The 13713-nt window shown below is 42.1% G+C and overlaps 1 protein-coding gene across 1 annotated transcript in view; it reads left to right on the top strand.

The window, feature by feature from the left end:
• The window catches only part of LOC124778580 (mite allergen Eur m 3-like), a 30047-nt gene extending 17015 nt beyond the window's left edge, over nucleotides 1–13032 (top strand). The window contains exons 3-5 of the mRNA XM_047253654.1: nucleotides 3279–3395; nucleotides 7694–7849; nucleotides 12886–13032. Coding sequence (XP_047109610.1) covers nucleotides 3279–3395; nucleotides 7694–7849; nucleotides 12886–13032 — 420 coding nt within the window. The remainder of the gene's footprint in view (nucleotides 1–3278; nucleotides 3396–7693; nucleotides 7850–12885) is intronic.
• The last annotated feature ends 681 nt before the right edge of the window (nucleotides 13033–13713 follow it).

The following is a 13713-nucleotide window of genomic DNA, read 5'->3' as shown; positions in this document are numbered from 1 at the left end:
AAGTCACTGAGCTCTCTTGTCTGATCCACTCTGCTGTTACTGCTTATCTACTGGTAACACAATATTCTCCGTCTCCTGTTATAACGGCGGTTCCGTTTCTTGTGACATCTGGTGGTCAGATCTGTATTACATAATGATGTCCAGATATTTATGGTTGAATAATAGTAATGTTCCCATATTGTGACAATGCGAAAAAGCGGAAAAAATATACCACTCAGAATTGGCAATTTCTTCACACTGTTAAGGGGACTTTGTATGTCCTATGCCGCCAATGTTAAGTTATCGAATTATTTGACCCATTAGCTTGGAAGCTTTTTAAGAGACCAACTTACAATTTTCCTTAATTATTGATGTACCTTTCTACATACACTGAACTAGAATTATTATCAAAATTGTGTAATGGGTCATGTTATCTTTTTTTTCAAACACTCAATTTCTTGACAGAATTTTGTAAATAAATGAACATAAAAACAAAACAACTCGGTATATTTTAATTATTCTAGTGCCATATGTGTTGAGTCTCACATTTGGCATGCTATGAAAATTTCATGTCTCTACCATTAGTACATTTTTAGAAAATTTGTTATTTATTGCAAAAAATGTAGTTCAGAGATATTGAGGTTTAAAAATTTTTATTACAAATTCTTATACAGACTTACATTTCTGCGTCTTTTATGCACTAGAATTGCCCTGGCCCATTGTCCGTGTCTTCTTCCGTGTCACAACAGCCCAGTGCTTGCCTCCTCCTTTTCTTCCTTACTTCTTTTGTCATTTGCTGAGCAGCTAACTCTGCTCCGTGTACACGAAGCTCATCCACTTCCCGCAGTCCTTTAGCTGTATTATGTCTAAATCTTATCCCTTAACTTCTCCCACCATTTAAAGTTATTACAGCATCAGACCCTGCTAACTTTAGAGTCAGAAGGCCAACAAATACAGTTTTAGACCCACAGCACCACACAACATTACTGAAGGAGTCATTCGCATTCTGGGTCTTCCCATGTAAACACTTCTTTAGCAGCTCACAATTTTCAGGTCAATAATGACGTTGTCCATAATATCATTACTTTTACCACTGCCACCCGTTTCTAAAGTTACTTTCCTTCTTGATGCACTAAGGGGCGTGGCCACTTCCGAAACATTATCGTGGTTTCCTTCACTGCTAGCACATGTGTTTTCTTGATAAGAAAATGCAGGTCCAACATATCTGTTACTCGCAAATTTCATTACTTCTAATTACTTTTATGCTTAGTCATTTTATTTACTTATAGAAAGCAATAGAAGTTAGCTTACTACAAAAATAGCCGATAATCACACTACTTTCAACTAGTATCAGAATCAAAGGACTGATTTGTTTATTCATAATGCCAACATCTGAGACGTAGCAGTAGGCACAAAACAAAGCAATTCACAGCGTTCTAGACTGTGCTGTATACTTCCCAAGATGTGACTGCTCAACAATCGCAGTCATACGTCAACGTTCAAAATATTTTCTGAAGGTCTCAGAATTGTCTGATTTTAATGTATTATATACCAAAATGTTCAGGAAAGTCCAAAGTACATTATGGAGTAGAAAACAGACAATAACGAATTTCACGTACAATGTCCCCTTCGTAACTTATACACCCTACTTATGCCTTGTTGTCTACACACTCCGAGGAAAAAAAAGAACGGGATGGAGAGAGACAGAGACAAACGACGCGCCAATAAGGAATTATCGGTATGGAATGGAAATCAGTAGATGTGATGAACATGGACAAATAAATGATCACTATTTCACGAAAATTGGTTGATTTATTCAAGGGAAAGAGTGTCACAAACTGGGTATTGGTCGACCTCTGGCCCTTATGCAAGCAGGTTTTCTACTCCATAATGTACTATGGACTTTCCTGAGCATTTTGGTATGTAATACATTAAAATCAGACAATTGTGAGACCTTCAAATAATATCTTGAATGTTGACGTGTGACTGTCAAATTTCGCGGCTCTGCATATACTGCCACAGTTGAGCAGTCATATCTTGGGGACTACACAGTCCAGAAGGCTGTGAATTGCTTTGTGTTGAGCCTGCTGCTACGTCTCAGAAGGTGGCATTACGAATAAACAAATCAGTCCTTTGTTTCTGATGCTAGTTTTCGTTGAAAGTAGTGTGATTTCGGCTATTTTTGTGCTAAGCTAACTTCTATTACTTTCTATACGTAAATAAAATGACTAAGCGTAAAAGTAACTTCGCCTTGCATTGATTGATGGAGTTGCTGGATGTCCTCCTGAGGGATATCGTACCAAATTCTGTCCAATTGGCGCGTTATATCGTCAAAATTACGAGATGGTTGGAGGTCTCTGCCAGTAATGCTCTAAACGTCCCCAGTTGGAGAGAGATCTGGTGACCTCGCTGACCAAGGTAGGGTTGGACAAGCAGTAGAAACTCACACCGTGTGCAGGCGGGCCTTATCTTGCTGAAATGTAAGCAAAAAATGGCTTGCCTTGAAGAACAACAAAAGAGGACGTAGAATATCGTCGATGTACCGCTGTACTGTAAGGCTGCCGCAGATGAGAACTAAATGGATCCTGAAATGAAATGAAATGAAATGACACCCCAGATGATCAATCCTGGTTGTCGGGCTGCATGGCGGGCAGTCACGTTGGTATCCTGCCACTGTCCGGGGCACTTCTAGACACGTATTCGCTGATCCGTTGGGCTCAGTTCGAAGCGGGACTCATCACTGAAGACTATTCTAGTCCAGTCAATGAGATTGCAGGCCGAATGTGGCGACAGCACTGCGAACGGGCATATTGGTGTACAGAGGTTAATGGTAGCCGCCGCTAGGGGTGCCGTGAGCTCAGCCACCTTTCAGTTAGCCGCTTATTAATGGCCCTTGTGGTCACTGATGCCCTTCTGCGTTGCATGGTTACTGTCCAGCTTAGTACACGGCATGAAATTCGCAAAGATTTTATGTGCTGGTATCGGCATGTTCCCTGTCTGCTATCCTTACTTGGTGAAACTGGGCGGCACTGTCTGTCATTCATCTGTCAGCAGCGAAAATTTACACTTTCGTATTTTCCGTCGATATCTTTATGAATATCAGTTTGTGACCAATTTGCATCACTCCTTCGTGGTGCATCGTTTCTTTTGCCTTAGAATGTTATAATGCAAAATTGGTCACTGTTACTGGAGTTTTGATTACGAAAAATTGTTAAGTATGGTATTATGTCGTCCGCAAGAGTAAGGAGTATACATTTATAGGTTATCTACATTTTTACTGTATCTTGGTGTAACTGCAGGTGTGGATGCCGTTCCCGCTGAACGGTGAGACAGTGGCGCCGATCCAGCTGCCTGCGCAGGGAGAGGACACACCTGCCGGATCGCCAGTCACCGTGGTCGGTTGGGGGCGCCTCTCGGTGAGTACTTCCTTACTCTGCTCCTCTCTGTACTGGAAAATACTGGTGAAAGTGAGCTCTTTGTTCGTGGGTCCACAGTAGACATGTAAGGTTACGCAATTTCTTCTTCCTTAACAACAGGCCAACGGCCTTGCTGCAGTGGCTACACCGGTCCCCGTCAAATCACCGAAGTTAAGCGCTGTCGGGCTAGGCTAGCACTTGGTGGGATGAGCATTCGGTCTGTCGACTGCTGTTGGCAAGCGGGGTGCACGCAGCCCTTGTGAGGCAAACTGAGGGGCTACTTGATTGAGAAGTAGCGGCTCCGGGTTCGTAAACTGACATACGGTCGGGAGAGCGGCGTGCTGACTGTATGGCCCTCTATGTCCGCGTCCAGTGACGTCTGTGGGCTGAGGATGACACGGCGGCCGATCGGTACCGTTGGGCCTTCATGGGCTGTTCGGGCGGAGGTTTTAACAACGACAGAAATAAAAGAACCTACGGATACGACGGCGAAAAGATTAAAAACAAAGACTAGCTCTCGTGCACTCTCACGAATCAGGTACGCTATTACATCTACATCATAGTCCCCAATCCACTTACCGGTGTGTGATGGAGGGTACTTCGGATACCACTAACTGATCCTTCCTTCCCCGTTCCATTCGTGAATGCTGCTTAGGACGAAGGCGCTGTATTAGCTCTAATTTCTCGGATTTTCTCGTCGTGGTTATTTCGTGGGAAGTGCTCTCTTGAAATTTAAGTCGTAAACCTCTCCGTGATGCACGACGCTTCTCTGGTAGCGACTGCCAGTGGAGTTTGTTGAGCATCTCAGTAAAGCTGACTGAACGATTCCGTGGCGATACGCGCTGCTTTTCGTTGGACCTTCTCTACGTCCTGTATCAGTACTGTCTGGAAAGGATCCCAGATTAATGAATAAAGCTTTCTTTTTTTGGTGGACCATTTATTCAGAATAGTTTTACCCCCCCCCCCTCCCCCCCACTCTCATGATCGTTTTCGTAAATGAGTGGATAGTCAATATATTTAAAATAGTAACTTTATACAAGAACAGGTTTATAAGGATAGGACAAATGAGTGATTACTTATGGTGTAGTGATGATATAAATGTTAGACTTAAGTCGTCCAAGTAAGTTGGTGATTAGGCATTTCAATGATTGTTGTTGACATATGTCAACCCTTGGCTAGATTACGTATAACAATACGAGAGTTATACTTTGTATATCTTACTGTGTACTCTTCTTTAATAATTAGTTACTAGAGGAACTAAAAGTATTTTACATATGTGACGAACTGTTTTTACTGACAAAACCCTGTTTACTTTAATTTATTTAGCACTGTTATGTACTCGATCGTTATTTTACTAATGCAGGCCTATTAGAATTACATTATTTTAGACCTGGGTTACGACCATAAATGAGGCACCGACATTGAAATGGTTCATTTTGGTGGCATGTTAGTTACATATCTCTTCTTGGAATGAGTAGATTCACGAATTGACTCATATGTATTTATTTTACACCATTGATTACCTTTTAATATATTAACTGGGTTCCATACCATTCTTCCAGTTCCTCCTCGCTTGTATTTCGTGTCTTTATGATTGATATTGTTTAAGTAACCTATTTCACTTAGTTACTTTAGAGTGATAGCGGTACAGTGTTATGCAAACGTAACTCCTTTCCACCTTTCTTACCTTTCACTATTTATAAACAATGGAAGCATACCTTACATATGTCTGATTGGCAATGCGTATTTTCCTTCCTGTTAGTTAAATTGTGCACACAAAGAAGGGTTTAGGGTATTTTTATTTGCTTTTAACACAATTTTACTACTATTTCATGCCTGTATTATTATCGCTAAGAGTAACGGTTTGTCACCTAGACTTATATATACCCGCATTTTATTCAAATGTCTTGTATTGATCTGTAATGGAAATAACCGTGTATATATAACCTCATTTGTACTTGTTTGTACCATATAAATTGCTAATTTCAAGGTAAACTGCATCTTAACGAAAATGAGCGAAATGTAACTACTTTTAATCAAGTCATCCTTTATATAATATGTTTATAATGTGTTTATTTTGTACAATAGCTCAAAGACTACTGATGTCTCACATTGTTTGTTTTATGTACGATGTGTTATATAGGACCTGAAGATGGCGTTGACTCAACGTCGAAACTAGTAGCCAAATAAAAATGAAATCTTAAGTACAGCTGGAGGAGTTTCATTTTTAATAAAAAAATAAAAATAATGAATAAAGGAACCGATCGAACAAGCGGCTTGCATGCCACTTCCTTCTTGGATCAGTTACACTGTCTTATCATTCTTCCCATGAATTTCAACTCTGGCATCTTATTTTCATACTTAAGGTCGCTCTGGATGATTACTCCTAGATATTTTACCGTAGTACTGTTTTCAGCTGTTTATCATCAGTAGTGGCTTTCTTTTCCAATGCATGTGCAATATGTTACATTTGTTTACGTTCAGGATCGACTGCCAAATCCTGCATCATTCATTAATCCTCTGAAGATCATTCTGGAGATCGACACCGTCTTCTGGCGTTGGTGCTTTGTTGGAGACAACGGCTTTATCTGCGTACAGTCTTAGAGAGCACGTGACGCTTTCTATTAGATCATTTATATACATTACAACCTATATCGGTAGTATCATACTTCCTTGGGATACTCTGGAAATTACCTTTGCACCTGCCGATGATGATGATGATGATGATGTTTGGTTTGTGTGGTGCTTAACTGTGCGGTAATCAGCGCCTGTACAAAGTCCCAATTTTTACGCAGTCCAATTTTTACACAGTCCAATCTAGCCACTGTCACGAATGGTGATAACGAGGATGAAATGATGAGGACAACACAAACACTCAGTCCCCGCGCAGAGAAAATTCCCAAACCGGCCGGGAATCGAACTCGGGACCCCGTGATCCAGAGGCAGCAACGCTAGCCACTAAACCACGAGCTGCGGACTATAACTGTCGGCTTTATGGTATTAAGAGCGACATGTTGACTTGTATTTGATCCTGTCGGAAATCTTGTCCAATACTTGGTAAGCTCGTACTTCCTCCACCAAAGAGCAGTGTAGGCGACGTTAGATGCCTTCTTGATGTCAAGAGACACGGCATCAACATGAGCGCCGTTATCTACAGTGCTTCGAATCTCTTGGAGCAACGGAGAGGGCTGAGATTCTCAAGACCTTTGTTTGCGGAATCCATGTTGATTTTTATAGCGGAGATTTTCGTTCTCCAACTGCGTCATAGTTCTTGAGCATAATATATGTTCCATAATTCTACAACAGATTGACGTCAACGATATAGGAATTACGTGCATCTGCCCTTCTTGAAAACGTGAATGAACTGCGTTTTATTCCAGTCGCTACATAGATTATTATTGCTACATAATCACAAACAAGAATCAACATGACAGAAATTCTGTTATTGTCCATCTTTTTATAAAGGTTCAAATGGCCCTGAGCACTATGCGACTTAACTTCTGAGGCCATCAGTCGCCTAGAACTTAGAACTAATTAAACTTAACTAACCTAAGCACATCACACACATCCATACCCGAGGCAGGTTTCGAACCTGCGACCGTAGCAGTCACGCGGTTCCGGACTGAAGCGACTAGAACCGCTCGACCACCGCGGCCGGCTCATCTTTTTATAAGGAGGTTCTTTATTGCACCTGTAATGACACCAAAACAATTGCATAGTTTAATCCACCCGATGACAGCTGGTGCGACAAAATGTTATCACTCAGACAGAATGAGATTTTCACTCTGCAGCGGAGTTCGAGTCTCGGTCGGGCACACAGTTTTAATTTGCCAGGAAGTTTCATATCAGCGCACACTCCGCTGCAGAGTGAAAATCTCATTCTGGAAACATCCCCCAGACTGTGGCTAAGCCATGTCTCGGCAGTATCCTTTCTTCCAGGAATGCTAGTTCTGCAAGGTTCGCGGGAGAGCTTCTGTAAAGTTTGGAATGTAGGAGACGAGATACTGGCAGAAGTAAAGCTGTGAGGACCGGGCGTGAGTCGTGCTTCGGTAGCTGAGATAGTAGAGCACTTGCCCGCGAAAGGCAAAGGTCCCGAGTTCGAGTCTCGGTCGGGCACACAGTATTGATCTGCCAGAAAGTTTCATCACTCAGACAGTTTGTGGTTAATATGATCGCAGCTGAAATTATAATGTGTTAAGATCTTGTTCGGTCGCTAAAGATAAGACAGTAAATGCAAGCAGTTAGAACTATGGTAACTGCGATAGAGTGATGTCCTGATGGTAAACTTTCTTCCGTAGTTCGACGGGAACATCTCGAACAGCCTGCAGAAGGTGGACATCGAGGTGTGGGACCGGGAGCTGTGCTCGTCGCTCTTCGAGGACGGCTTTCAGTCTCCGGTCTACCCCACGCAGATCTGCGCTGCTGGCGTCGACGAACGGGGATCGTCTTGTGACGTGAGTACAGCTTCAATCCAGTTTCAGGCTATCGTAGACGTGTACGGAGTTTTCAGCTGCGTACATTGTACAGTCGGTGGTATTCGCACTGAGAACATTCAACCAGTGAACCTAATCGTAGAAGTATTGCACATACTGATTGGAGATCTGCCTGGATTGTGTACATTAACCTAGGACAATATACCCGGTGTCCCTCCTAAGAGCCGCCAGGCAGATATTTTCGTTTTTGTTTTTGCAATGTGCTGCAGGAGTCAGCTTAGTTAAATGCTGCTCATCATGCCTTCCATGCGACGCCTAGTGTCGACAGAAAGCGTCGATCGTTTTCCTGTTAAAAACGAAATGTTGTTTAAAGCGTTATTTTACGTGCCCATTCGATAGATCTGTCGCAAATTAGTCTAGTGCGATATTTGTTTCATCTGTTTGTATTAACAGGGACAGTAAAACACAATGGATGACGAGTACTACAGCAACGACTGAGCAGCGCTGCTGCATGGCGATAGGCCAGCATGGGGCGGGGCGATTACTGTCGTTGCTGGAGTTCTCGTCATTCATCGTGTTTTCTTGTCCCTGTTAATGCAGACAGATGAAACGAATATCGCACTAGACTAATCTGGGAGCGATCTTTCGAATGGGCGCTTAAAAGTCCGCTTTAACCTTTATTTGTGACGGGAAACAAACCGACGATTTTGCGTCGCACTGGCCGTTTTGTTATATTTTAATTAATTAATTTATTTATCTAAGAAATTTGTTTAAGAAAATTCTCTGCTTCTTATTTATTTTTGTAATTTTTAGTTATGATTTCCAGTGGTTTTATTTAGGTTTTAGCTTCAGTCTTTTAAAAGCTAAAGAATATAAGTCTCTGGTTTTAAATACCACAGAAGAGCTAGATATACGTCCCGCAGCGCCGATCTCGCTGATTCTCTTCGTCGGAACTGCTCCACCTGAAATCTCTGAAATGTTTATTTCGCTACGAAGATAGGTTCTATATTGTATTATCCGTATGGATTCAAGTATCTAACTTTTTTATCAATGAGAAGTTTATTGCTTGTGAGATATTCTCTCGCAGAATATTGACCGTGAAAAGATGCAGGCTCGCGCCATCGTTCCACACTGCACCTCTGATCGATCTACGTCTCGCGATATTTGAAGAATTTTGTCAAATCTTTTATAAATTGATAAATAAACACCTTGAATGAGCATTATTTTCTTGAATTTGTTTAGCCATCGACTAACTAAACATTCACAATGGAGCTTAACAGCGCCGCGCAACAATAGCAAAATCTCTCAAAAATTAAATTTTCCGAGCTCTGTAATCGCTTCACTCAGAGTCCTTCAATATATATCTTTGGTTACTTATTTCAGGTGCCCATTCGTTAGATCGGTCCCAAATTAGTGTAGTGCGATATTTGTTTCATCTGTTTGTATTAACAGGGACAGTAAAACAAAATGGTTGACGAGTACTCCAACAACGACTGGGCAGCGCTGCTGCATGGCGACGGGTCAGCATGGGTGGAGCCGGCTATTGTCGTTGCTGGAGGTCTTTCGAATGGGCACGTAAAAGTCCGCTTTTAACTTTATTTGTGACGGGAAACCAATCGTATATTTGGCGTCGCACTGGCTATCGCATGAAAGACGTGATGAGCAACTTTGCTGGGTTCTCACAGGATTCTGTGGACGCTGTGGAGTTTCGTCTCGAGTTACGGCTGGAACGCACCTTTTGAAAACCTTCCGCATCATGTTATCTCAAAAGATTTCAGCCGGAACACTTCAGAAAATGCCTCTCCCGTCTCGTAGGAGAGACACCCTGTGTATTACTAAACGCCTAACCCGGGGCACAATCCCAGTTGCAGGTTGCCTACGTAATGGCTTACGCGGACCACAAGCACTTTGTTATCAATAATTCTTACAGTTATTGATCGAATTTAAAAATTTAAAACTCTGTCATAATATTCTCATTAAAAGATAATAATATTTTGTAAAGGTTTAACACCATGTAATGAATTTCAGTTATAAACTGCGTACATGTCTTGAAACAACACAGTTCATGGCACGCGAATTGCTAGAGTGTATTCATCCAGTATTTGAGAGCTCTTAGCGACTTAAAACGAACTTAACACACTATTTCACACATTTACGAAAGTTTTTTGTCGCTGACACCCACCCACAAAACGAGGAAAGGAAAAAAGGTTTTTATTGCTTACTATGGTTTCGCTGTTTATGTAGTAAAACTAAACCGTTTGAAATGGCCATTAAGTTTACTACTTCTTCGCTATTAACTCTACACGCAACATACACTGAGGTGAAAAAAGTCATGAGATAGTGGTATGCACATACACAGATGGCGGTAGTACCGCGAACATAAGATGGGAAAAGGCTAGCGCCATTGGCGGAGCTGTCATTTGTACTGACGTGATTCATGTGAAAAGATTTTCGGCATGGTTATGGCCGCACGACGGGAACTAACATACTTTGAACGTGGAATGGTAGCTGAAGCTAGACGCATCGGATATTTCATTTGGGAAATCATTAGGGAACTCAGTATTCCGAGATCCACATTGTCAAGAGTGTGCCTAGAGAAGCATATTCCAGGCATTACCTCGCACCACGGACAACGCGGCGCCCGACGGCCTTCACTTAACGACCGAAAGCAGTGGCGTTTGCGTAGAGTTGTCGGTGCTAACAGACAAGTAATAATGCCTGAAAAATAACCACAGAAATCAATGCGAAATGTACGACGAACGTATCCGTTACGACAAGAAGGGTGAAATCTGGCGATAATGGACTACGGCAGAAGACCACCGACGCGAGTGTCTTTGGTAACTGCAAGACATCGCTTCCAGCGCATCTCCAGGGGCTTGTCATATCAATTGGACTCTAGACGACTGGAAAACCGTGGCTTGGTCAGATAACTTCCGATTTCAGTTGGTAAAAGCTGATGATAGGATTCGAGTTTGTCGCAGACTCCATAAGCCATAGACTCAAGTAGTCAACAAGGCACTGTGTAAGCTAGTGGTGGCTCCATAATGGTGTAGGCTGTGTTTACATGAAACTGTGTCCCCTGGTGCAACTGAAACGATCATTGGCTGGAAATGGTTATGTTCGGCTACTTGGAAAGCATTCATGGACTTCATGTTCGCAAACAGCGATGGAATTATTAAGGATGACAATGTGCCTTTCCGCTGGGCCACAATTGTTTGCGTTGGTTTGAAGAACATTCAGGACGATTCTAGCGAATGATATGGGCACCCAGATCGCACGACGTGAGTCCCATCGAACATTTATGGGAATCGAGAGGTCAGTTCGTCCACAAAATCCTGCACCGGCAACACTTCCGCAATTATGGAGGGCTATAAGGGCAGCATGGCTTAATGTATCTACAGGAGACTTAAACCAGTGACTTGTTGAGTCCATTGCATGTTGAGCTGCTGCACTATGCTGCGCAAATCGAGGCCCGGCACCATATTAGGAGGTCTTCTGTCACCTCAATGTATTTTGCAAGGAGTATCCGCACATACCACTGAATGTACCTGCACGATTTGGGATATATGACGTTTTACGCGTAGGAGTTGGATACTTTAAACAATAGAGGGTGGGAGTGTACTGGAAAGATCTAATAGACAGACCAGAAAAAATATTTAGTCTCTTTCATCCTAGCGTTATGGAACGCCACTAGAAGCTTTCGGAACAACAGCGATTCGTTGTGAATGGACTGTAGAGTATTTTGGATGTAGGACGCTTTGCCCAACTACGTATGCAACAATTCGCCTGGGTAGACCGAATTGACGCACTCCCCAGCGTTTCTTAATTCTTCAGTACGTAATACCCTTCATAACGTCCACTTTCATCGTCGAACTCATGGTTTCCTTCAACAGTATGTTTGTTATGCAACATTCTGTAAATGGGCTATTCGCGACAAATTACGTTTATTTACCCCTCAAAAAGTTATTTCAGAATTCATCCAGAAGGTTGTTTGTAGTTGTGGTCTTCAGTCTTCAGACTGGTTTGATGCAGCTCTCCATGCTACCCTATCCTGTGCAAACTTCTTCATCTCCCAGTACTTACTGCAACCTACATCCTTCTGAATCTGCTTAGTGTCTTCATCTCTAGGTCTCCCTCTACGATTTTTGCCCTCCACGCTGACCTGCAATGCTAAATTTGTGATCCCTTGATGATCCAGAAGGTGTTGAAACAAATTTAAATAATAATATTATCAAATAGTATTTTTTAAATTTAAATTTTAAGTACGTGAATGGTACTGGTTATTATTTTCGCAGATATACTTAATATCAGGCTTTATCGATGAGTTTTTATATATCATGACAGGTTCAGCATGAGATCTGTTGCAATATTTATTTTTTATCGACACCTACTTTGAGAACCCAGTTTCGCACGTAGTTGTAGTTGAAAAGCCTAGAAGCACCAACAGCTGGTTTTGCTACAATTGATGATATTCATCTTCTAAACGACCTCAGAATGTCGATAGCAACAGTAATTCAAGTTCTTCTTCTTCAACGAATAAGATTTCAGTTCAATAAAGTTCTGTATTCCTACACTGATATGACAAAGTAGTGTATTGACAATAAATGAGTTTTAAATTAACACTGTATTTTGTTCTGCATTCCTAAACTGACATGACAAAGTAGTGTATTGACAATAAATGAGTTTTAAATTAACACTGTATTTTGATATTTAATCCGCCAACCGTTTGGTAAATAAGGGTTTAAAATTTCCTTCAAATCTTTCAAATAGTTCAAATGGCTCCGAACACTATGGGACTTAACTTCTAAGGTCATCAGTCCCCTAGAACTTAGAACTACTTACACCTAACTAACCTAAGGACATCACAAAGATCCATGCCCGAGGCAGGATTCGAACCTGGGACCGTAGCGGTTGCACGGTTCTAGACTGTAGCGCCTAGTACCGCTCGGTCACCTCGGCCAAACCTTTCAGTTGCTAAATAATTGCATTAATGCTTCTGTCACTTCGACCCCTTCCTCTACTAAGAATAGTGGTGTTGTACGTACTGTTGCTTCCAGGGCGACTCTGGAGGCCCCCTGCTGCATGAGGGCGTCGTCGTGGGGCTGGTGTCGTGGTCCTACCGCTGCGCCACCCCTCCCTACCCCACAGTCTACACCAGGGTCTCCAGCTACGTCGACTGGATCAGCCAGCAGATCGGCGTCTGACGGGCGGCTCCAGGCCTTCACTGAGCGAGATAACACAGATAATGTCAGTGCCCAGCGCATCTGAAACAAATACAAAAATCAACAAGAGTATTAGCTGGTTGGAGCAACAATAAACTACAATTTTTACCGAACAAAAAGAACCGTTTGAATTTTCCTGAGTAACTGCTCATTCTGAATCCGCGTGGACGCATTCCGTTAGAAATTTGTTGAGCAAGTTTACGAATGTTCCTACTTCATACCTGCTACACTCACACACACAGTTCTGGTAACTTGGTTCATAGCGGTGTCAGTTGAAGACGTTCTAGCAAACACCCATTATTTCAGTTCAGCCAAGCCCAGCCTGTCTTGAACAAAAAGAATGGTTAAGTGGTGTACAGAATGGCTGAAGGAAAAGCAAGGTTATTCTGTATTAGTTCGTTGCAAGAACTGAGGAACAGCTTAATGAGTGTCATAATTATTTACTAATGGACGATTTGAAATTTCTTTCATTACTTTAGCAAATGGCCAAGAAGTAAGTGACGGTTATGAGAAAAGGCATGAAAGACTAATTTGAGTTATGAGGACCTAGTATTTTCTGCTCCAGTACCAGACGATTTCTTTCAAAATGGTTCAAATGGCTCTGAGCACTATGGGACTCAACATCTGTGGTCATAAGTCCCCTAGAACTTAGAACTACTTAAA

Source organism: Schistocerca piceifrons, chromosome 1 (genome assembly GCF_021461385.2).
Source record: "Schistocerca piceifrons isolate TAMUIC-IGC-003096 chromosome 1, iqSchPice1.1, whole genome shotgun sequence".
Lineage (NCBI taxonomy): Eukaryota > Metazoa > Arthropoda > Insecta > Orthoptera > Acrididae > Schistocerca > Schistocerca piceifrons.
The sequence above is the reverse complement of the archived record's forward strand: the minus strand, read 5'-3'. Positions and strand labels throughout refer to the sequence as shown.